Source organism: Doryrhamphus excisus, linkage group LG8 (genome assembly GCF_037039965.1).
Source record: "Doryrhamphus excisus strain RoL-2023G ecotype Guam linkage group LG8, RoL_Dexc_Guam_v1.1, whole genome shotgun sequence".
Classification (NCBI taxonomy): domain Eukaryota; kingdom Metazoa; phylum Chordata; class Actinopteri; order Syngnathiformes; family Syngnathidae; genus Doryrhamphus; species Doryrhamphus excisus.
In genome coordinates this window covers 9,740,696-9,761,425 of record NC_136364.1, presented here as the reverse complement: position 1 = coordinate 9,761,425, position 20,730 = coordinate 9,740,696, and the positions used below count along the sequence as shown (strand labels likewise).

General features: G+C 43.5%; 4 protein-coding genes and 1 non-coding gene across 10 annotated transcripts; 2 read left to right on the top strand and 3 right to left on the bottom strand.

Annotated features, from left to right (window-relative positions):
- Window positions 1-102: 102 nt before the first annotated feature.
- On the top strand, window positions 103-3,751 carry LOC131134402 (transmembrane 4 L6 family member 5). Of its 3 annotated transcripts, XM_078792783.1 has the most exons (8): window positions 103-249; window positions 349-569; window positions 1,644-1,685; window positions 1,969-2,174; window positions 2,271-2,339; window positions 2,413-2,567; window positions 2,656-2,848; window positions 3,449-3,751. In XM_078792783.1, the coding sequence occupies exons 4-8, from the start codon at window positions 1,998-2,000 to the stop codon at window positions 3,467-3,469; spliced, it is 615 nt and encodes a 204-aa protein (XP_078648909.1). In that variant the 5' UTR covers window positions 103-249; window positions 349-569; window positions 1,644-1,685; window positions 1,969-1,997; the 3' UTR covers window positions 3,470-3,751. The 3 variants fall into 3 exon arrangements, with proteins under 3 accessions (XP_078648909.1, XP_078648911.1, XP_078648910.1); XM_078792785.1 differs by lacking the exons at window positions 103-249; window positions 349-569 and having other exon boundaries at window positions 596-1,685; XM_078792784.1 differs by lacking the exons at window positions 103-249; window positions 349-569; window positions 1,644-1,685 and having other exon boundaries at window positions 1,703-2,174.
- Window positions 3,752-3,991: 240 nt separating this feature from the next.
- ppp1r14ab (protein phosphatase 1, regulatory (inhibitor) subunit 14Ab) lies at window positions 3,992-9,053 on the bottom strand. 2 transcript variants are annotated; one of them, XM_058079657.2, is made up of 5 exons: window positions 8,842-9,053; window positions 8,354-8,588; window positions 4,844-4,924; window positions 4,744-4,776; window positions 3,992-4,650 (listed from the first exon to the last, which is right to left on the bottom strand). In XM_058079657.2, the coding sequence occupies exons 1-5, from the start codon at window positions 8,910-8,912 to the stop codon at window positions 4,513-4,515; spliced, it is 558 nt and encodes a 185-aa protein (XP_057935640.2). In that variant the 5' UTR covers window positions 8,913-9,053; the 3' UTR covers window positions 3,992-4,512. The 2 variants fall into 2 exon arrangements, with proteins under 2 accessions (XP_057935640.2, XP_057935638.2); XM_058079655.2 differs by having other exon boundaries at window positions 8,354-8,566.
- Window positions 9,054-9,684: 631 nt separating this feature from the next.
- Window positions 9,685-18,103, top strand: spint2 (serine peptidase inhibitor, Kunitz type, 2). 3 transcript variants are annotated; one of them, XM_058079626.2, is made up of 12 exons: window positions 9,685-10,221; window positions 13,885-14,055; window positions 15,268-15,315; window positions 16,091-16,126; window positions 16,314-16,337; window positions 16,493-16,654; window positions 16,725-16,778; window positions 16,848-17,012; window positions 17,080-17,124; window positions 17,195-17,303; window positions 17,378-17,492; window positions 17,573-18,103. In XM_058079626.2, the coding sequence occupies exons 1-11, from the start codon at window positions 9,843-9,845 to the stop codon at window positions 17,460-17,462; spliced, it is 1,278 nt and encodes a 425-aa protein (XP_057935609.2). In that variant the 5' UTR covers window positions 9,685-9,842; the 3' UTR covers window positions 17,463-17,492; window positions 17,573-18,103. The 3 variants fall into 3 exon arrangements, with proteins under 3 accessions (XP_057935609.2, XP_078648908.1, XP_057935608.2); XM_058079625.2 differs by having other exon boundaries at window positions 9,686-10,221; window positions 16,088-16,126; XM_078792782.1 differs by lacking the exon at window positions 15,268-15,315 and having other exon boundaries at window positions 16,088-16,126.
- Window positions 15,042-15,129, bottom strand: trnar-ucu (transfer RNA arginine (anticodon UCU)). The gene is given in 2 exon segments: window positions 15,042-15,077; window positions 15,093-15,129. It is a non-coding gene; the product is annotated as a tRNA-Arg (tRNA).
- LOC131134387 (solute carrier family 35 member F2-like) lies at window positions 17,885-20,719 on the bottom strand. The gene is made up of 8 exons (XM_058079632.2): window positions 20,322-20,719; window positions 20,067-20,242; window positions 19,823-19,950; window positions 19,575-19,734; window positions 19,345-19,501; window positions 19,182-19,234; window positions 18,944-19,098; window positions 17,885-18,327 (listed from the first exon to the last, which is right to left on the bottom strand). Exons 1-8 carry the CDS (start codon window positions 20,402-20,404, stop codon window positions 18,118-18,120), a joined length of 1,122 nt encoding a protein of 373 aa, XP_057935615.2. The 5' UTR covers window positions 20,405-20,719; the 3' UTR covers window positions 17,885-18,117.
- Between the last annotated feature and the right edge of the window lie 11 nt (window positions 20,720-20,730).

Here is a 20,730-nt window from a genome sequence, read left to right as displayed (position 1 = left end):
AATTGAATGGCGATTGAGATTGGATGTTTCAGGAGGTAAGACACAGAAATAGCATTTTTCTTGCCATCTTATAGCATCACTCATAAATATTCTTCTATTTTTATCTCATCTTAGAGGAAGTTTCATCACCATGTCGACCTTTCTGTTTTTTTCCTAGTGGGATGGGCCTGCAAATGTCCGCAAGCTGGACAGAAGCAAATTGTTCCGGTTGACATGGACCTCCAAAACTGGCTATGAGGTCCACTCAAGGTACTTTGCCTCCTCAAGTCCCTGGCACTGACCCCGACCCAGTCAACATGGCTGTTCTCCTCACTTAGTTGTCATCCTCTCTTTTTTGTCCTCCAACAGTCTCTGCCTCCAAAGCCGTCATACTGTGGCCATCTGACGTCCTTTGGGCTGAGGTTGGTTTTTGATGGCGTGAGCAGGGGGTTAAAGGTCAAACATGAGCTGGATTCGCATGAGAGTTTGCTGTCATGCGAAGAGACATCATGACTCACCCTGCAGCTGAAGTAGCACAAACCGCTTGCCAAGGAACTGAAAATAGAAGAAAAACATGAAGTGCGCAGACGGTACTGAAACAGAAGTATATATTATCTTTTTGAGACTATTTCATATTTACTGTCATCACTGTAATCATTTTGCTGGACCACAAACTAAAGCATTGTTGTTACCCAGAAGGCTTTGGGAGCGTAAACAAACAGTAAAAGTGATACATTTATGGCCACTAAAACAACAGTAGGATCGTTTTTGTTGTGGATTCATTCCAAAAGGTCAGACGAAAATGGATACGTATGAAAACCAAGGCCATTTTTCCCATAGGAAATCATGTAAGTCTAATTAATCCATTCTGGATAACCACAAATACCCAAAAAATGCATTTTGCAAAGAATAATTATATATATACATGCAGAAAATGATGCAAAATATTTATTTGTATAATAGTTATTTAGCAGACGCATTCAAACTGCACTGATTGCAAACCTTACGTGCCATATTGAAAACTGAGGAAAAGTTTTCAAGGAAAACTGAATCATGAAATCCAAGGCATACTGTAGATACATAGAATTGCTGCGTCACTTTTTTTGTATGGGGAGTGCTCTGCTCTCAACTGGCAATGGCAGCACCAATGCTAATGCTAACACAACACAGGGCGTGTCCAGGCTGGGCCACAGTTGTACAGGTGACTCAACTGCAAACCTGCTATTCTCCTTAATTCCACTCATAATCACATCTATAGGATTATGTTTCATATTGTTGCTGTAAAGCAGGGCTCTCAAACTCGCAAGCATATTTTGTGGGCCACTACTTGACATCAAAGTTTAGTGTGGCTTGTGATCCTGAGTCTCACAAGGGATACTTACGTAATGGACACTGCTCTTCTACTAGGCAAGGCAGAGCCAACACTGATACTTTTTTATATATATATTTTTATTTTATTTTATTTTATACTTTATTTTGTGGAATACTTGATGGGGCCAGATGTTTGCTACCCCTGTTGTTCAAGTGTCAAATGTAGTCCAGTGATGAAAATATTTCCTCTGCGTTATTTACGACCACAGTACACTTCCTACGCCCTTATAAGGCAGCGTGAATGTCTCCATGTGTCTTGTGTCCACTTATAAACACCTCAGCTTCCTCTTTAGGGTAACTCCAAGGTGGACGTCCATCAGCTGGGCATCTTCATGGTGAGTGGAGCAGCCCTTATACATTTATAAATGACAGCCAGGAAAAACAATATTAGATTTTTTGAGTTCATACTGTGTGATAATTGAGCCAAGCTGTTGTTTAGCAAACTAATATTCAATGAAGGGTTTTATTTCAAAGATGTTTATGATTTATGTTGTAACCATTTCTCAGTGGATGTAAACGTCCACAATTAATCACACGACTACACTGGAGCATCTCATTGGTTGGTGTAGCTTTAAGTGATTTTTGTTGTCAGGTTGAAATAAGTTTTGTGTTGTGCAGCGTGACTGATCAGGACCAGGTTTAAGAAGATGTGTGTGTCGAGGTGTCTACGCTGTGTTGGCGTGTCTCTGGTTCCCTTGGCGACCGTCTGCATGCTGGCCAACATCCTGCTGCTGCTCCCTGAGATGAAGCTCCGTTTCCTGCTGGAGGGTCACGTGACCAGAGAGGCCACCTGGGCCACGGGATTGTGGAGCTCTGGAGTCTTGGTGAGGGGATCATCATGTCTTGTGATGTTTTTGGTTTTTGCTCCATGAAGGTCTTGTGATGGATCTGAAGTTCCTGTGTTGTTTTTTTTTTTGCAGGTTCTGCTGGGCGCTCGAGCGTTTGTGCAAAGCAGCCAAACACGAGGCTGCTGTGCCTTCCGGGGTCAGGTGAGCGTGTGGTGTTCACATGACGTCAACATGATGTGACTATAAATAAGCAGGATTGTGGTTGTGTGTCCAGATGTTGCGTCAGACGTTGTACTCGTGTGTGTGTCTGCTGGCGGCTGCCGTGTGCTGCCTGGTCAGCGCCACTGGACTTGTTCAAGGGCCTCTTTGTCTCTACAATAGCACATCTGGACCAGCCTGGGGGGTCCCGCTTAAACCCACCGCAGATCGGTAAGTTCGCTAGCATAAAAATACACACCACAGAATTAATCTGTTCCAAGGTCAAACTGTCACACTATATATGCATGTTCCCTGGCAGGGATGCTGGCTATCTGTATAACAGGACTCAGTGGTCAGGAGTGTGTTTGGAGCCCAGAGGTGTAGTCTTATGGAATGTAGTTCTCTTCAGTGTGCTGGGGGCTGCCAGTGCGCTGCAGATGGTCCTATGCAGCGCCAACGTCTTCAATGCTTTGCTGGGACTCATCCTGGGACGTGGTGCATGCAACAACAAGGTGACTTATTAAGATGTCTGAACGCTAAAACACAGAAATGATCCAAAAACACACAAACAACAAAGCAGACATAATGGGAAAGTACTCCAAGTTTAAAATTCCACAATCACACTGGAACCCCAACAATGCAACTGAAAAATGCCGCAAATGGCAAAAATACACGTACTGCATGAGAGAGAGGCTGCAAGCTCACGGAACAAAAGTTGGCAGAGTGATTTTTTATTTTTTTTTTGAGTCGACCTTTTGACCTATTATGCTCAATTTTCAGTCCTTTGTATTGTGAACTCGTATAAAGCAGCTACACACGCAGAAAGCTTTCTAGATCTTCCAGAATCTGCACCTATTCCAGCCATATTTGTTTGGGTTTCGTGCCCGTGAAAACAGTCTCCCGCATCCAGGCACGCCCACTCTGCTGTGATTGGTCACACTTCCGAGTGCGCAGGAGGACTTCCAACATTTTGGCGTTTGAAGCATTTTATTTTCAATCTACCAGCATTTGTGTTATTTATGTGAGTCATTTATGTGTTTTGAGCGTTATTTTTTTTTTTACAGGAGATGTGTTTGTATTTGTTTCTCAATAAGTGTGTGTGTGTGTTTCAGGTGGTCCCAGTTTCAATGTGACCCTGGAATTCCGAGGACAGCAGCTGTGATCTACTTAAGTAATCTTTTTTTTAAACATTTTTTAGCAGTGTTACAGCACTGATGCACTTTTTTACAAGACGTTAAGCTCCTCACCATGAAACTTGAAAACACATTAAGCTGGTATAACTCATAATAAAGCATAATTTATTGCACTTTTCATTTCTAAATAATTCAGGATCTCTGAAAGGTTAATTCAGACATAAAAATAATAATGAAGTGATTGTGTGTAAATTATATTATACACTCTTCTTATCAAATCAATTTCATTGGGATAATGTATTACTTTTACAAAGTAGTGCTTTTCAATTAAATTATAATTTTGTCACTGACCAATAGTATGTATTTATATGTATAAAGTAAAATGTTTGCATTGACAGGCCAATCTTGTTCTAAGTTTATGCGGACTGCAGTATAGTCATACTCCAGCAGGCGGCGGTGTTGCTAAGCAGTAGAAGGCCTCATGAAGCATACGCTGTACGAGTTCTACAGAGACTAGAAATGTTGCTTTTGGACCGTTTTTAATTAAAAATCTTGTACAAACATATCATCAAGAAAGAGGATGAGGAGCACAAAAGTGAAGGACACACAAGGTGTTTGTGTATGTCATGTAACAGCTTGATGAAACGTGTCATCCAGGAAGCGCTGGCTGCTTCTTATCACACGCACGTGGTATTGGTGTGAAGGTCAGTGAGGTGACGTCATGTGTATTTACACTGCAAGTATGTGAGTGTGTGTGAGAGAGTGAAACTAGCAGGAATGAAGAAAACGTGTCAACACTTCCTCAGCATCAAAGTTCTGATCTATCACACAGCCACAAGTGTATGTGTTTTGGGTCCACTTCTTGGTGGTTCTGATGACATCGGGTCAGGCCAGCTGTGTTCGATTCCCTTCATGTTTGTTTGGAGAGGACCATCAAAAGTGTAGGTGTCTTTTATGTGTTTGTTTTCCAGTCCGGTCCCCCCCTGACGGGATGTGTGGCAGGGGCGGGGGTCATTAAAGGGGGCACGGGGACGCCTGTTCGGTCAGTGCAGCACCTCCCTGTCGGCTGATCCCGGGCGGGTGGGGTAGATATGGAGCTGAGGGAGGTCGATGCCATCGTTGTGGAGCTCCTCTTGCTTCTGTAAACCATGTAGTTTGGCCACCAGCTCGCTGATAAACACCTGACACACACACACACGTTAGTCTTCTTCCATAGTTTGGTTGTTGGATATTATTACATTTGATCAAAGTGATGCATGCTGGGATGTTTTTACCTTCGTATTGTTGTTACACGACTGAAGAATCTCCTAGAAGGTACAAACACACACATCACCGCTGCTGGTTATGTTAACGAGACTTGAAGGAGGGTCTTACCTGCAGCCTGCGCATCCTCTCAGCGTCTGTCTTCAGGTCGAGAAGATCGTCAATGTTGACCTCCTCAGGCATGGCCTCCTCCTGAGGATCAGCTCAATGTCAGACACACATTCTTCCATGGAATAATACCACATTTCACCATGCAATAGAAAGCGCACACTCGACCTGCACTACCTGGTTGAGCCGCTAGGAGTGACGTCACCATTGAAGAGTTTACCACAAGAGGGCGCCCTAACATTCATTTTGAGATGGCCAAAGGTGGAATTGAACTTGGGTCTCCTAGCTGTGAGGCCTGCGCAATAACCACTCGGTCGCCATGCAGCGTGCCCGAAGATATGTTGTAATTTTTTAGTAATATGTTTAGTAATTTTAGGCACATTTTCACTGTTCTATAATAAATTGTGTGTGTGTGTGTGTGTGTGTGTGTGTGTGTGTGTATATATATATACATATGTGTGTGTGTGTGTAAAGGTCCCACTTCAAGTAACACGCACACGTAAACATAGTGTGTGTTTATTTGTCCATTCCTTTCCCTCATTACTGTTTCCTGTTATTTTCCTCCAGTCTGTTCTCCATTTATGGTCAATCACCAAGCACATTTCACACCAATTGTCTGTGTGTGTGTGTGTGTGTGTGTGTGTGTGTGGGAGACATCAATCAGTTGATCAAAATTGGCATTTAAATGTGATAAGTCACATTTAAATCCGATAAGTCACAAAAATCGTCAAGTGTGTGGCAGGTGTGTATGTTTTGAGCGTGAGGCTCTGCCCCCTGTTTATCAGCTGCAGACATCAGTCCTGACTAGTGAAAGTGCATGTGTGTGCATGATTGTTCAATGACTGGTGTGGTGTCAGCAAGTGTGTCTGCACGCACACACAACCACGCTCTATAATCTGTGTGTTGATCTTGGCTGGCTATAATAGAAGCTCCAATTGACCTTGTTGGCTTAGTGCTGGGGTGTGTGTGTGTGGGGGGGGGGGGGACTACAGCTACGTCCACATGTACACAGATATTACACAGATTCTACCTGTGGGGTCAAATCCAGCCTTTTGTCCAATCAGCTGCTCTGATTTCACAACATAGCTAAGCCATGATATGTCCATAGATGTGTGTGTGCTATTTCTACTTCCATGAATGAAAACGAGGAGTATAAATCACATGGCGTCACCGTGGTGTCATCGCACATATGTGTGTGTGTGTGTGTGTGTGTTGTGTTTGGTGACATATGGAACCATCCCCCTTTCATGTCCCCTCCCCCGGCCAACACACACACAGATGTCTTTCTAAATCAATAGCACTAATAGCTGTTAGCATGTGTCTTCTTTGTCCTCTTCCTGTTTGTTTTTGGCTTCATTTGCATTTTGTCTTTGAGAGTCTCCACTGATTGGCTGTCAGTGTATTGACATGTAATTGGTGAGAAAATTGATGATGTCATCCAAACAAGAGTCAAGCGTGATATCGCCGGCGTTAGCTTGGCGTCGCCGGCTGATTGCGATGACGAATTTGTGTCATAAAACTTTAAGCACATACGTTCTGTGGCCACCGGTGCCTTCTTTACAAGTGTAAAAAGAAGCCAAGTGTTGTTTAGCGCTTGAATTCAGAGATGATGATACATGGAGTCCGTCATTGTTGAAATTTAGCATGCATCTTGAAGAAGCGTTTATATTGCATGTGAGCTCCCTCTATCCTACGTATATGTGTGTGTATCCAGACGGTATGTCTGACAGGAAATGAACCAACCAGGCAGATCTGATTATCTATTTATCACCGGACACACACACATTACCTGGCTAATATCAGGGGACAAATGATGGTCTTCATCTATTATGCATCACTATGCTGTGTGTGTGTGATAGAAGACAAAGATGAAGACAAGGCTTTGTCCACTCGCATCAAAAATCCAAATTCTCACGTATCTTTTTCCTGTTTGTGACACATTACTCTCCCCACCTCCATGAACTTATGGATGAGTTTGATGATTAGTATCTAAAACATTTAGCATAAAGACATGAGCAGACAAGTGGTGCTGGATTTTGCTGGGTTAAAAACATCATTTTGGGAATAACTTTGGTGCAGATAGAGTGGAGGGATGTCTAAGTGTGAGTGGGACACGCCTAAGAAGCTAACCACCTTAGCTTCTTTGATGGTTACTTTTTTAGCTGGGTTGCACAAAAACAAGAGAAAATAAACAAAGTGGGTCAATGCATCCGACATTGTGTGGGTAGATGGCACACACGCTACTGGCGTTAAGTTGTCGCTCAATGGTGGATGGTTGTAGTTGCTAAGCTAAATAGATATATATCAATATACTAGATATAGATCAATGTACTGTATCAATCTGTCATCGATACATCCATAGAGTCATCCATAATCCATATAGGTATGTATCTATCATCCATCCATCCTCTATCACCCATATATGTACCAATCCATCTACCAATTCATACAGCTATCCGTCTGTCGCTCCATCCATTCATCCACCCATATATCTACCAATCCATCCATCTATAGATCAGTATATTCATCCACCCATCCACATGTGTACCAATTCATCAATCTATCTACAGTATCTCTCCATCTACATAGCAATCTATTCATCCATCCATCCATCTATACATGTACCGATCTATCATCTATCCCTGTGATCTACCAATCCATCATTAAGCCATCCTTCCACTCATCTATATATCAATCTGTCATCCATCAATATACTGTATCTATGTATTCATCCAGCCATCCATAGTACATGTACCAATCTATATATCTATCCATCCATCTACATATATGAGTCTTAATCCTGCAGTTGATTAGGCCAAACCACAGGGCAGGGTAAGAAGACACGAGAGAGCCTGCAGCACCGTCTCTGCTGTCAGCTTCACTTTAGTCTGACATGAGCACCAACATGAACACCGAACACTCTTCCTCACAGAGGCCTTGAAAAAGCTTCCTGCTAACAAATACTATTCATGTTTCATAATCATTATATAATATGAAACAATTCATAACATTACAATGTAGTATTACACTCACTATTTGTGGACGCTACCAAGCTGACCACTTTTTTGGTACCAATTACAGTATTAGGGTACCAAAAAAGGGCGGAGCTGACCAATCCAGTCCATTGATTGGTTTGACACCAGGAGCAGAACAGAGATGAGTGAATTGTGCACTTCCACTTATCATCACTAGGGGCAGCATTTGTGTCGTAACTCAGGGACCGCCAGTTGGGTGTCCAGATGTTGACGCGTGAATTCTTCGACATCTGGGCAAATTATTGAGTCAGTCAGGTGACATGTCGTAGCTATGTAGCATTAGCTAACACGTTATCACCTTTCTGTTGCGTACACATTCATACACACTTTGTCTCAGACCACCACCTCACACAAGCAGACCTCTTGTGGTCCTCATGGTGGATGTTGTTCAATGACGGGAACCACTGACTGATAATGTCTCCAAGCTGAGGTCCCAACATGGCCGCCCTAACCAAGACAGAGCACTACCAGAACTCACCCGGCCCCTGTAGAGCTCATCCAGCCCACAGTCGATCCACTTCTCCACATCCAGCCTCCTCTGCAGCTCCTTGCGGTTGTACTTGACTGTGACTCTGGCCTGGCGTCTCTGCAGGCTGTGACCCGGCTCCCGTCCAACGCTGCCCCCGCCGGCCCGGTTTGGGGACTGGTTGCACACCTTGTTGACCCGCCGTCCCACCCGGTTGGCTGCCATCTGGATGGTGCACGCCACACGACTCAAAACACACAAAGTCTTCTTTAAAATGTTTTCTTTTGTTTCTCTCCCAAAAATCTAAGTCAAAATAAATAGTTGCAATAAATGACACTGAATGGAAATGACTGCTTATAGTTATATTAAAACAACAGCAATAATAACAACAGTAACAACTAAAGCTGTTTCTAAGTATAAGTCTTTAAATATAAAGATAATCAAAGTAAAAAGACAAGCAGTAATGTCCAGTGTTCAGCGTGCGTGATGCGTGTACATACTGAGGACCAGCAGGGAGGGGACCACGCGGCCGTTGCTGTTGCCTTAAAGTGCTGTAGGAATACTGCAACATCGGCTGGCTTGGCTATTGACCGTTCCAGTAACCAAGAGCCTGTGTTTCGCATTCAAGTCTTTTATGTAAACTACTGAACACATACCATTGTTATTACTCAGCAGTCTTCTGTCAGTCGGTCGTTTATTATGTTACCGTTTTGAAATTCTTCTTCTTCGAATTGACGAGTAGCTTTAAACGCAGCATCAAGGTATTCCTCTGGGTCTTAGCGCCTGCCAAATTCCCTCGAATAACACATTTTCTATGGGACAGCAGCGTCACCTGCAGGGTAAATTGTACAGTACAAGGACCTACTGGAGTAATAATTGAACCGACTCCAAATTGACCATAAGTATGAATGAGAGGTTCTGGGTTTGTGGTTGAGGTACGAATATGGTTGTTTGTCTGTATTGTTGATATCCTGCGATTGGCTGGCGACCAGTCCAGGGTGTACCCCTCTTCTAGCCCAGAGTCGGTTGGGATAGGGTCCAGCACGACCCTGTTGACTGTTAAATGACTGTTAAATAACTTCAGCTATGATGTCACTCTCTTTAATGTCGTTAAGTTCTATAACCTAAAACATTTACAATGAGTCTAACTGTCGTGAGTATGCTAATCTGATTGTGGTCTCTCAGTTTTTGAGCATTTTTAAACTAATATAGTTGAATTAAAATAGGCTTTTGAAGTGAATTAATTTCATTAATGTCATTTTAACACAAAAACACAAACCACAGTTTATCAAGAACTCTCCGCCCCTTGCGTGACGTATATAGCAGTGGGCGTGACCATTGGCATTTTACCTGTCTAGCAGGTGACGTAACTGCGTCATTAAAAGCAGGAAAGGAGTGAGACAGCTCCCTATTGTTATTGATTTTTTTTCAAGAGTTAGTTTTTGGTCAGTTTGGCTTTTTTATTCGCTTTTATTGTGAGTTACGAAGAAGAGCGACTAAGATGACGATGAATCAGGTTCCGCTCAGGTGTCTTCTCTCAGCCGTCGTCGTCTTCGGCTTGGTTCTGGCCTGTGAGTGGGAATTGAATGATCCGAAACAGGAAGTGCGCATCACCGACGGAGTTGAGATTCTTGGCTGGCGTTTAGCCGATGAGTGCCGACAGGAATGCTGCTTGCTCCCCGACTGCGACATTGCCATGCTCGACTTACGGGCGGAAGGCAGCGAGCAGTGTTTGCTGATCAGCTGCACTGGGGGCGGCGCGGACGCCTGCGTGTTCCAGCCAAGCACTCGGTACGAAGTTGTCGGCAAGAAAAAGCCCTCCCATGTCGAGGAGCCCAGTGAACAACCGGAACCCAACGACGAACAAGGCAAAATCAACGGTAAGAAACACGCTTTCAACCAGGGGCTATTTTCTTTTTTTGTCAACATTGCAGTAGTTTTAGCATCTTTTAATGTAAAAATATGTCAAAGCGGCCCCCAAATCCATCAGTTTTTCTGGTAACTTTTTGGTAACGTTTTCTGGCCGGTAAAAGTTGGGACATCCCTGTCATAAATATTTCATTTTGTCCGTTGAATTAATAACATTTTTTGCTAAAACAATAATAATAATTATTATTTGCCGTGTTAGCAGATAAGGCAGTCCATTCATTAAAGCCCCTGCTTCTTTATTTTTTTTCTACAAAGGTAACTGATAACTGGTAACTGTTTAAAAACAAGATGAAAGAAGTGAGGAAGACCTCCACCAAGACCAAACAATGCTAACATTACATAGCTAGCATCATCGCTATCACATCTTTTTACGTCAGTAATGCTTTATATAATTACCTTTATTAATTAAACAAAGCTAACTTTATCATACATTAAAAACAACAGAAAGATAAGTCAGAAAGACCGCCACTAAGGCCAAACAATGCTAACATTGCATAGCTAGCATCATCGCTATCACATTTTTTTACGTCAGTCATGCTTTAAAGAAGGACCATTATTTATTGAACAAAGCTAACTTTATCATACATTAAAAACAGCTTAAGAAAAGTGTGGAAGACCTCCACCAAGATCAAACAATGCAAACATTACGAAGCGAGCAGCATCGTTATCGCATCTTGTTCAAGTAACGCTTTATTTAACGAACTTTCATGTATTGAACAAAGCTAACTTTTTCATACATTAAAAACAGCTGAAAGAAAAGCCAGGAAGACCTCCACCAAGGCCCATTGTTGGGCCTTGGTGGAGGTCTTCCTGGCTATGTAATGGCCCACCAAGGCCCATTGTTGGGCCTTGGTGGGCCATTACATAGCTAGCATCTCCGGTATCACAAAGCGAAGTCTTCTCTAAAAAACTTTTCGGAAGTGTGACGGGAAGACGTAATGTTGGCGAAATAACCAGAATAACAACATAGCTGCCTCGGTGGAGGGCATAAAAGGTGTGTGACGATCAAAAGGAAGTCATCACCACAGTTATCAATTAAGTTTATTGACGACTTTTTTCTGTCCGCTGGAAGTTGTTCATTTCACCACCCCCTGGCCTCCCCACCACCATGTTTGTTGTTGTTATCCTAACACAATCAGTCAGGGTTGTACTTGTCATTCCAGAGAATAAACCACCCCGCGTTATACTAGTCGCACCGGTCATTCCGGTTTAGCTCAGGAATCGACACCTGCAAGTTAGTTGACGTGTTCTTGGTCCCGGTTAATCGTTTGGGTGTGAGACGTCGCCTCCTTGGAAATCTATGTTCTCTTGGATGACAGAATAGTCATCCAATAGTGGCCACAGCAACACTAATTTAGCAAGAAAAACTTGATGTAGCACATGTTATTTTGTGAAGTGAACCGTTTGACGTATGGGGCCATCCATAATTTTCAACATTTTCACAAGAGTACAAAGAGTACTCTTTTGAGCACCCCCCCCCCCCCCAAAAAAAAGAGTACAATCCCAAATGAAAAATGTTGATAGGTCCATGGCCAACTGACCCAATACAGCCAGGAAATTCGAACATATCCAATCCAATCCAATAGTGTTCTCTGGCTGTATTTTGGGACTCTGGTCAATCAGTCACTGCCCATCAACATTGTATTGAACACGAACAAGATAAAAAATTATATCAAATGCCTCTTTTTTGTACAGTAAACCTCGGATATATCGGAAATTTGCTCACAACGGACAGATAAAAAAGAACCAGAAAATTCATTGCATATATCGGATTTTTTATTACGGATTTCGCCTATTTCGGACAAAATCTCCAGTCCCGTTCCAATTTCCCTCGCATATATCGGATGGCCGCATCGTGGCCTTTGATCCATCTTTGATCCATGTTCACAGCCAAAGCTGAAGATTATAACATCTTTGTATGAATTACAGACATGTACATGAGCATGTACAACGGAAAAAAAAATAAATTCTCAAATCTGTACAAATGCCTTCTATTGAAATGTATGGGAACTTGCCAACTTGTCAATAGCCTGTGACGTCATTATCGTTTGGCGGACATTTTCCGGTATACGCATATAACGGATTTCGCTTATATCGGACAAAACCAGTGGGGACAATTGAATCCGATATATCCGAGGTTTACTGTATTTTTCTTTCAAGAAAATACAAATGTATTACAAATTTGGTCTTTTTGTATTGTTCTTTCTATCAAATGATACATGTAGAAAAGTCCTGATGCAACAACTGTTTTCCACAGGATTTTTTAATCAAGGGAATACTTCTTGTATACACACATGATTACTCAAGGAGCAGAAGAGTTGCCCCTGGTTTCCAAAAGCCTGAGGAGATAAAATCTTCTTAGAAATGATGGACACAACCCTTGAACTCAACTCAATGCGAACGAAGTATGCAATAAAGATGCCACAACTGTTTTGAAAAGGCTTAACAATCACACCTATAGTCTAGTCAGTGTATCACAGGAAGTGAAAATCACATTGATTGTTACTGCACTGTCCACAAAGTCAAATTCACCACCACAGAGTCATTCAGAAAATGGCAATCACAGCCAGGTCCATGCCCAAATATAGAAAATAAACACAGAGCTGGCGAATAGATTCAGGATGGTCGGTTTAGTTTTGATCTTCTCCATTTTCGCAACGGCACTTCGGAACAATTCCGCCCTGCTCGATTCCTTTGATTTGGAACCTTTCCAAGCCGCCTGGCCAGCTGCTACAGCGTCCTTCCGCTTTCTTTCCGAACACACAAAGCAGTAAACATTGATGTATTGTTCATATGCATTGCTCGGTGAGCGATGAATGGCAGTAATTCTCTTTTTGATGAACGAAAATAGTTCATCGAAATCACCGGGGTCAGCCATTGTCTGATTGTTGTGTTGGAATGCGAAGCACGCAGAGCTACGTGGAGTATCGCGTGGACTGGTATGCTCTCGCGCGAGCATGCGACGACAGGGGACCAGTCTATTCGCGCTAAAATTTGACTGCGTCCCGCGGTTCGAACATAGGGACATCGACATTTTCTGGTTTTCAAAAAAGCGTACGTTGATGTCCTAACCCCCTAACCCCCTCGTACGGTTTGTACGCTCGTGAAAATGTTGAAAATTATGGATGGCCCCTAAACTAAGAAGGTGATTGGATGAATGTTGTGTGTCACCTGTTCCTCAAGGAGCCAACCAGAGTTCAGAGTAAAGCAGAGAGCGGCTACTAACGATGCTAGTTGTAGTTAGCCAGCTAGCTAGCTGTTAGCATTCATTCAATGGTGTTGACAGGCTTAGCTGCTGTTACCATTTCGACAACATAGTGACTTTTAAACCTGCTTTCAAGCGTCTCAAAGCTTTTATAAGAAATGAAACACTAAATAAAACATCGGCTGGACTTTTAAGTGTTCATGTTCTCTTTCTCCCGTCATTAAAGTTTGGGATCAGTGTTATCAATTTAGAGATTGTCGTTATATTTAGTGAGTATTCAGATGGGCTACCACAAATAAATGATTATAAGGTAAACACCGTTCATGTAACTCGGGATTGCAATGTTTTGTGCTGCCTTCGTTGTGTATAAAATAGTCCTTGAGTATAATTTGTGTGATTGGTGTTGCAGACCCGTGTCACGAGCCCATGAAGGTTGGCGCGTGTCGTGCGTACTTCCCCAAGTATTACTACGACGTGGCCAACCAGACCTGCCGCATGTTCATCTATGGCGGCTGCGGGAAGAACGGCAACAACTTTGACACCATGGAGGATTGCCAGGCAACCTGCGGTGGAGACACAGGTTACAAGTTTGTTCTACGCCGACGGTGTCCAAAATAATTTATTCTTAAGTCCTAATATGTGAAACAAGCAAAGCAACAAATACATTTTTAATTTGGGGAAATTATATTATGGTATGTTATGAGAAGAAAGGCAAAATGTTAGTGGAATAAAGTCATAATTACAAAAAACAAAAGCAGAAATAGAAAAAGCTGGAATTTTATAAGAGTTATGTCAAAATTTTAACAGAAAAAGTACTGAAATAAGTCAAAATTTTACAAGAACTAACACACATGAGGAAATGTCATTTTAGTAGCATACAATTGAAATAGAGGATTTTTTTCTAATAATAATGATATGTAATATGAGAACCTAGCAAGACAAAATAAATGGGACAAGTTACATTACAGGAATTCCAGGGATAAAGTCAGAATATTACAAAAATAAAACTGATGAAAGTGATTATTTAAGATGAAAGTTGAAATATTTGGAAAATTTACAAAACAGTATGATGGTGGAAAAGACAAAAAATAGTTGGAACAATTAAAAAGAAAGAAACAAAAAAATTGTAATATCATGAGGAATAATAATGTCATTTTAGCAGCATCAGTTTGAAATATTAAAAGGAAATAATCAATTAATTTGAATATTAAGAGAAACAAGACAATGGCAATGAAGTTGCCATTTTTGGAAAATTAGAGTGGGGAAAAGGTCATAATATTTACAAAATATTCAGAAAATTGATGAAATTATTTTAAGAAAAAGTAAAATATTTGAAAAAAACAGTATAATGGGTAATATATAAAAGTATAAATTTGCAAGAGAAGTTAATTAATTAGTTAATAATTATACATTTCGCTTGAAAGAATGATCAGATGCAGTTATTTTTGTGAACTAAATATAATTTGTTAGCATATCAACATATGTTGTTTTCCATCCTTTCATTTTTCAGCATGTGGAAAAAGTGTGTGTTCTACACGATCATACCTGTTTCATGTTTATAAAAGTCGACTCTGGTGGGACTCGAACCCACAACCTTTGAATGTCCTCCATAGTCGCTAGAAGTCCAATGCGCTATCCATTGCGCCACAGAGCCTCATGTTTCAGCAGGGGGAGGGGCGGCCACCCTCAACCTCATGGGTCTGCCTCTCAACTGGGGGTGTGGTGGGAGGTGGGAGGGGTGGTCTCATGGAAAATGAAAAACTAAAAGTGTTCTTGGTTTCTGTCCTTTCAGTTGAGTCAAAGAAATCGCCAAGAAGGGCTCAACCCTTGAACACGACAAGTAAATATTTAGTATATATCACCACTCTCCCACACATTTCAAATGGAATTGTCCATGTTTCTGTTGGGTGGAAAATCTGCGTTGCAGATATAAGATTAGGGCAACATCCAATACATAAGAAGTTAAAAAAAACCTTGACTGTGTATTTGTATAAGTATATTTACGTGTGTTAGCACTACTACATACTGTAAGTTTATTGTATACAATTCCCCAAACAAGTAGGAAGAACCCCAGATAATTTAATCCTGCACCTTTTACACAAATAGAAATAAATAAATAAAATACCCATTCAACACCAACTAGTGGAGTTTAGGATGCAGTAATCCCTCCTTATTGGTGTTAACAGGTTCAACACCTGACTGCCAGAAGCGAACTTCCGCCAATGGAGTATAGAAAATATTTGGCCTTGATTTTATTTAAACATTATTAGAGACCTCCAGACATGAAATAACACCCCTATAGTCAACTCACTTTATTTATATAGCACCAAATCTCAACAGACGTTATCTCATGGCACTTAACACATGAAACTAGAGAACCAACTTCCATAACCTTACATAAGCTAACCCTTTGTGACGGAGTCCCTCTGGGGGAAAAACCTTGAACAGAAGCCAGGATGGTCACCTTCCTACTCCTGTTACCCAATATAGACTTAATAAATCAGACCGCCATGTGTAGTTGGAATATTTCCAACTTCCCAGCAAACCTAAATGTAACAGCTCTGTAGCAAAATGAATCTAGTTTCCTGCTAACACTTGTTTTGTATGTGTAGCAGCTGTACCTTACGCTGACCTTGCTGCTGATGAAAAAGGTAAGACAGCCGAGGGATGCGGATGCTGTTGTTTGGTCATTTAAACGTCATGAATGATTGATGGATGGAAAAGTTAGCCATAGCCAAGATAAGGTGTTGATGTTTAACGTGTGTGGGAATGAGGTCAGGAAATGTAGCATGGAAGGTGTTGGGTGTCATGTGACACGTCTCTCTCTCTCTTTTCTAGCTGTAACTGCTGAGGAATATTCTGGTATGTTCAATGTTTTATTTTGTTACATCAAAACAGGAAGTGGAACCTTTACCTGTGTGTTGTGTAGTTGTATTTCTGAAAGCAGTGGCTAGTTTATTTGGTAAAGCTAGCATGCGTGTGTGTGTGTGTGTGTTTGCTGGCTGTGGGCCAATCAGAGCGCTGCGAGGCGTTGCCAGAAGTGGGGCCTTGCCGCGCGGCCTTCCAGCACTGGTACTACAACCACGAGGCGGGCGAGTGCATGACGTTCATCTACGGCGGCTGCAGAGGCAACAAGAACAACTACATGACGCGGCAGAGCTGCGTGGATGCTTGTCAAGGTCAGACGGCGAGCCGCTCGCCACGCCGTGCTGTCACGGCAACGTCGTAACTTGTGCGTCTTGTCCGCAGTGTCCGTGCTGCCGTCCACCAGGAGGCGTCTTCCATCCCGTGTGCCTCAAGCTGGTAAATCTATGACTTCAGTGACTTTGAAGATGAAATTGTACTACTAAACGTGTTTTGTGTTCTCCAAAGATTGTGTGTCTCCTCCTGCCACGGGTCACTGCCGTGCCGCCTTCCCAGCCTTCTACTACGACCCGGCCACCGCCACCTGCCAGCCGTTCATCTACGGGGGCTGCAGTGGCAACGGGAACCGCTACCAGAGTGCGGAGGAGTGCATGGACAGCTGCGGCACGCAAGGTAGCGTGCTTTTATTTTGACACTTCCTGTCATGTGCTCCCAGGTTGATGTGATGGTGTTCCTGCAGGTTCCTTCGACAAGCGGTTGAAAGTCCGCAGCCGCTGGACTTCAGGTGAGTTCGGGTTTTGAGGTTTGGTCTTGGAGGACTGTTCATCTTCATCTTCATCGTCACCTCCCTGCAGCTTTCTTCGTACTGTTGGCGGTGGCGGCCGTTTGCATCCTGCTGGCGGCCTCGCTCGTCATCACCATGCTGAGACGCCGGCATCTCTCCCGCAGCGCCTCCACCGTCAGGTAGGCGGAGCCTTGACTTGGACACGCCTCCCAGCCGGCCTGGCCTGAGCATGTGACCTTTTGTGTCTCCCTAGTGACAAAGAGGAGCTTCTCCCAGACGGGCGCTCATCTCGGGAGTCTCTGAACTTCCCAGAGAACCCCGCGGCGAACAAGGCCTGAGGGTCCTCAGCGACAAGGACACCTCATTAGGTACCAAAGCTCACAATGTCCGACACGACAATGTGTCTCAACGTGCATCATATTTTGTACTTTGTCTTGGATCCTAACAGATAGTGTACCTAATGATGTGGGCGGTGAGAGGACATTCCTTCCTGTTGATCAGTGATTCTACTTCCTGCCTTTATGCTACACAGCCGACTACGAGGGCTTTTCATGTGTTAACGTTATTTTGGTTAAAAAGAGTCCTTAGGCTACACAGCCGACGACAAGGGCTTTTCATGTGTTAACGTTATGTTGGTTAAAAAGAGTCCATCTTTTTTCTCGTGTTTTATTGGCTGCATGATGCCGCCTTCAGTGTGTGTTGTATTTTTCACTGACTCTTGACTCCCATGGCTTCATCTCGACGATGTTATTTCGTATGAAATCATCACGCACCACCATTTATGGTGTGATTTTTATATTTTAATAAAAGTTGTCTCCCCCTGCTGGCCGTCAGGCATAAATACATCATAAGCATAAGATTGTATGATCACCATTTTGCATAGCTTGCTTTCACTTTAAAAAAACCAAATGATTAAATAAAAATGCATCTCGGTGCAAAAGTACAAGTGATCGAACATTGACAATAAATGAAATCAAATGGTAAATGTTGACTTCACATCCTAGTGCAGAGTACATCAGCGCTCTCCATTCTCTCTTCTTCACACACTTCCTGTTTGTTGCTGTGGTTGACAATGCCGTTGTCATGGTGACCTTCCTCGCCGCTAGAGGGGGTGGGAGTGGGGCCAGTGGGCGTCGGCACAGCGTTGAAGATGGTGAAGCCAATGAGGATGACCACCAGCGACACCAGGTACAGCCCAGAAAACTGGGGGGTGGGAATCATTTGTTAGCAGTTAGACCTTTGATACCCCAACCCCGACCCTAGCTAGTGGCACATAATAATGTATTATGAGGAAAAATAGAATGTTGGTAGCTTAAAGTTGAAATTTTAGAAAATGAGATTGCAGAAAAAGTCAAGTAAAAATAAGGGCATGAGGACAATTACAAAACAGCTGTAATTTTATCAGCATAAAGTCAAAATATTAAGGAAAAATGTCATTCGAATAAAGTTGCAGTTTTATGAAACTAAAGTATTAATATGAGTAATTTTAGAAGAGTTAAAATATTGAGGGAAAAAACATTGAGGGGTCTCTCTCAAAATTAGGAAAACCCAATAAAGGACTCAAATCCTCACCCTGACCCAAACCCTAGCTGCAACATTAGCATCATATCCCAACCCAATCTGAGCCAAAAACCGTATAATGTATAATATAATGGAATATTCAATTGATGAATTTATTGGTCATCACCCCGGGGAGCCCTAATCTTAACCGAGTTGATCTTGTCATCAAAGCATCTTTGTGTCCTCGAGCCTACAATCACTCATTAACTCGTTGTGTCACCCCGACCTGCTGAGTAGGATAATCGTTATCAGGACTCACGCTGTAGTGGAAGAGGAAGATGCCACAGAAGAGGCTGAATAGGTCAGAGGTCAGCATGGACATGTTGACGGCGGCGGCGCTGCTCTTCTTCATCACCACGGGCATGAAGCTGTACAAGGCAAACATGCATGCCGCAAAGGCCACCAGGAGGAGGGCTGCGGAGGAAGAGACGTGGGGTCAGAAGCGATGCATGCTAGGAACGGGAAGAACAGGAGTTTGTCTTGGTGGTCACACTCACCCACTTGCCAGCTCCAGCGGATGGCGGCCACCTGGTGGCGCTCCAAGATGACCCTGCAGTGAAAAGAACCCAAGACCTGTACGCTCATCCATCACCGTACTTATAGCGTTATGGCAGCGTTTTCACGTTTTTTCAAAAAGACATACCGTATGAGTTTACTTACATCTGCACGCTGCTGATAGCGGCGCCAAAGAGGCCCACCATGGCGAGGAACTCCACACGGCTGTGCTTCTTCACCGTGTACTCCTGACACACGTTGGACACGCCGTAGCACGTGGCGCTCAGCAGGGCCAGCCCGTCACCCAGCAGCAGGTTGGAGGCTGCACACACGCCACATCTCACCGACTTGACTCGGATCCGTCATGGTCATGTCTCATACAACCGTGCTCTCACCGGAACCCTGGTCCCGCCCGGCCAGCAGGTCGGCCCCCACCATGGCGCCCACCCCGAGCAGACAGATGCACACCGCCACATAGTGGACGGGCCGGTATCGGGTGTTGAGGACGCAGTAGGAAAGAACCATCACCACCGGGATCACAAAGCAGTCCAGCAGCTGCAGACCCAAACCGACGTGCTCAGTCCAAATACCGGACTTATCCCCCCCGGAGACTCTATTGTGGTATTTTGGGTATTATAGCCACCTGCACGCTGGTGATGGTGGTGTACTGGTACGCTTTGACCACAGTGTAGTTGGCCTCCACATCCACCAGGCCTAGCAGAAGGTACTGGAACCAGCGTCTCCTCACAATCTGAAACAAATTTTCAGCCCCTTTCATTTTAAAGGGGAACACCTCATTGACAGCATGCGAAACACTCTTTCCAAGAACACACTGTACATGAACGCATCATGACATCACCGCCTTCATACTTATTTTAGTCCATCACCTGGTCGGCAGAGGAGCATCGGGGCGTAGGTGGCGCTGAGGAGCACGTAGTTGAGGAGGCTCTGCAGCATGGGTGTTTCCACGTGGAAGACGGCGGTCAAGTACTGCGAGGTGACGGCCGTGCCGCACACCAGCGCTGCCAGGCCTTGACCCATGGCCAGCGTCTTGGCCAGGCGCCTGACACACGCACACACACAAACAAACACACGCAGTCACACCCCAAAGGTGGGTAAAAGAACACGATGCAGAGACTCACCAGGTGAACGGCTCTGTGATCCTCCTCACCAGGCCCGTGTGCCATTGTTGGGACGTCTCATCCTGCCGTGCTGCAGCAGCCATGCTGGAAGAAACCACTCTGACCACTTTCTTGTTACTCGGCAGCAATCATTAACTGTCACGCTCTCAGGCGGCAAAGGTCACATGAGAGCTTATCTCGGCGTGAGTGCGCATAATCACAGTGAGGATCACAATGAAGGGCTTCCTTGCCAGCTACTCCGAGGTAACTCCTGCAGCATCTCAATTCTTCATCGGTCATGTTTAGCACATTTTTAGTAAAAAGTCATATAGACTATCTACTAGGGCTAGGGTAATTACCATTTTTTAATTGGGATGAATCTGTTTGTTCAAAGTTAACTCATAATTAATCCCAATTACAAATATAGGGA

Coding starts and splice junctions, on each gene's coding strand:
- LOC131134387 (XM_058079632.2), bottom strand. CDS start 20,404: ATGGCTGCTGCAGCACGGCAGGATGAGACGTCCCAACAATGGCACACG. Junction 19,951..20,066: donor GATGCTCCTCTGCCGACCAG/GTGATGGACTAA, acceptor TTAAAATGAAAG/GGGCTGAAAATTTGTTTCAG. Junction 18,328..18,943: donor TCTTCCTCTTCCACTACAGC/GTGAGTCCTGAT, acceptor CCCACCCCCCAG/TTTTCTGGGCTGTACCTGGT.
- LOC131134402 (XM_078792783.1), top strand. CDS start 1,998: ATGTGTGTGTCGAGGTGTCTACGCTGTGTTGGCGTGTCTCTGGTTCCC. Junction 2,175..2,270: donor TGTGGAGCTCTGGAGTCTTG/GTGAGGGGATCA, acceptor TTTTTTTTGCAG/GTTCTGCTGGGCGCTCGAGC. Junction 2,849..3,448: donor GTGGTGCATGCAACAACAAG/GTGACTTATTAA, acceptor TGTGTGTTTCAG/GTGGTCCCAGTTTCAATGTG.
- spint2 (XM_058079625.2), top strand. CDS start 9,843: ATGACGATGAATCAGGTTCCGCTCAGGTGTCTTCTCTCAGCCGTCGTC. Junction 10,222..13,884: donor CGAACAAGGCAAAATCAACG/GTAAGAAACACG, acceptor TTGGTGTTGCAG/ACCCGTGTCACGAGCCCATG. Junction 14,056..15,267: donor AACCTGCGGTGGAGACACAG/GTTACAAGTTTG, acceptor CTGTCCTTTCAG/TTGAGTCAAAGAAATCGCCA.
- ppp1r14ab (XM_058079655.2), bottom strand. CDS start 8,964: ATGCGAAACACAGGCTCTTGGTTACTGGAACGGTCAATAGCCAAGCCA. Junction 8,567..8,841: donor CCCCTCCCTGCTGGTCCTCA/GTATGTACACGC, acceptor TGCACCATCCAG/ATGGCAGCCAACCGGGTGGG. Junction 4,777..4,843: donor AGAGGATGCGCAGGCTGCAG/GTAAGACCCTCC, acceptor TGTACCTTCTAG/GAGATTCTTCAGTCGTGTAA.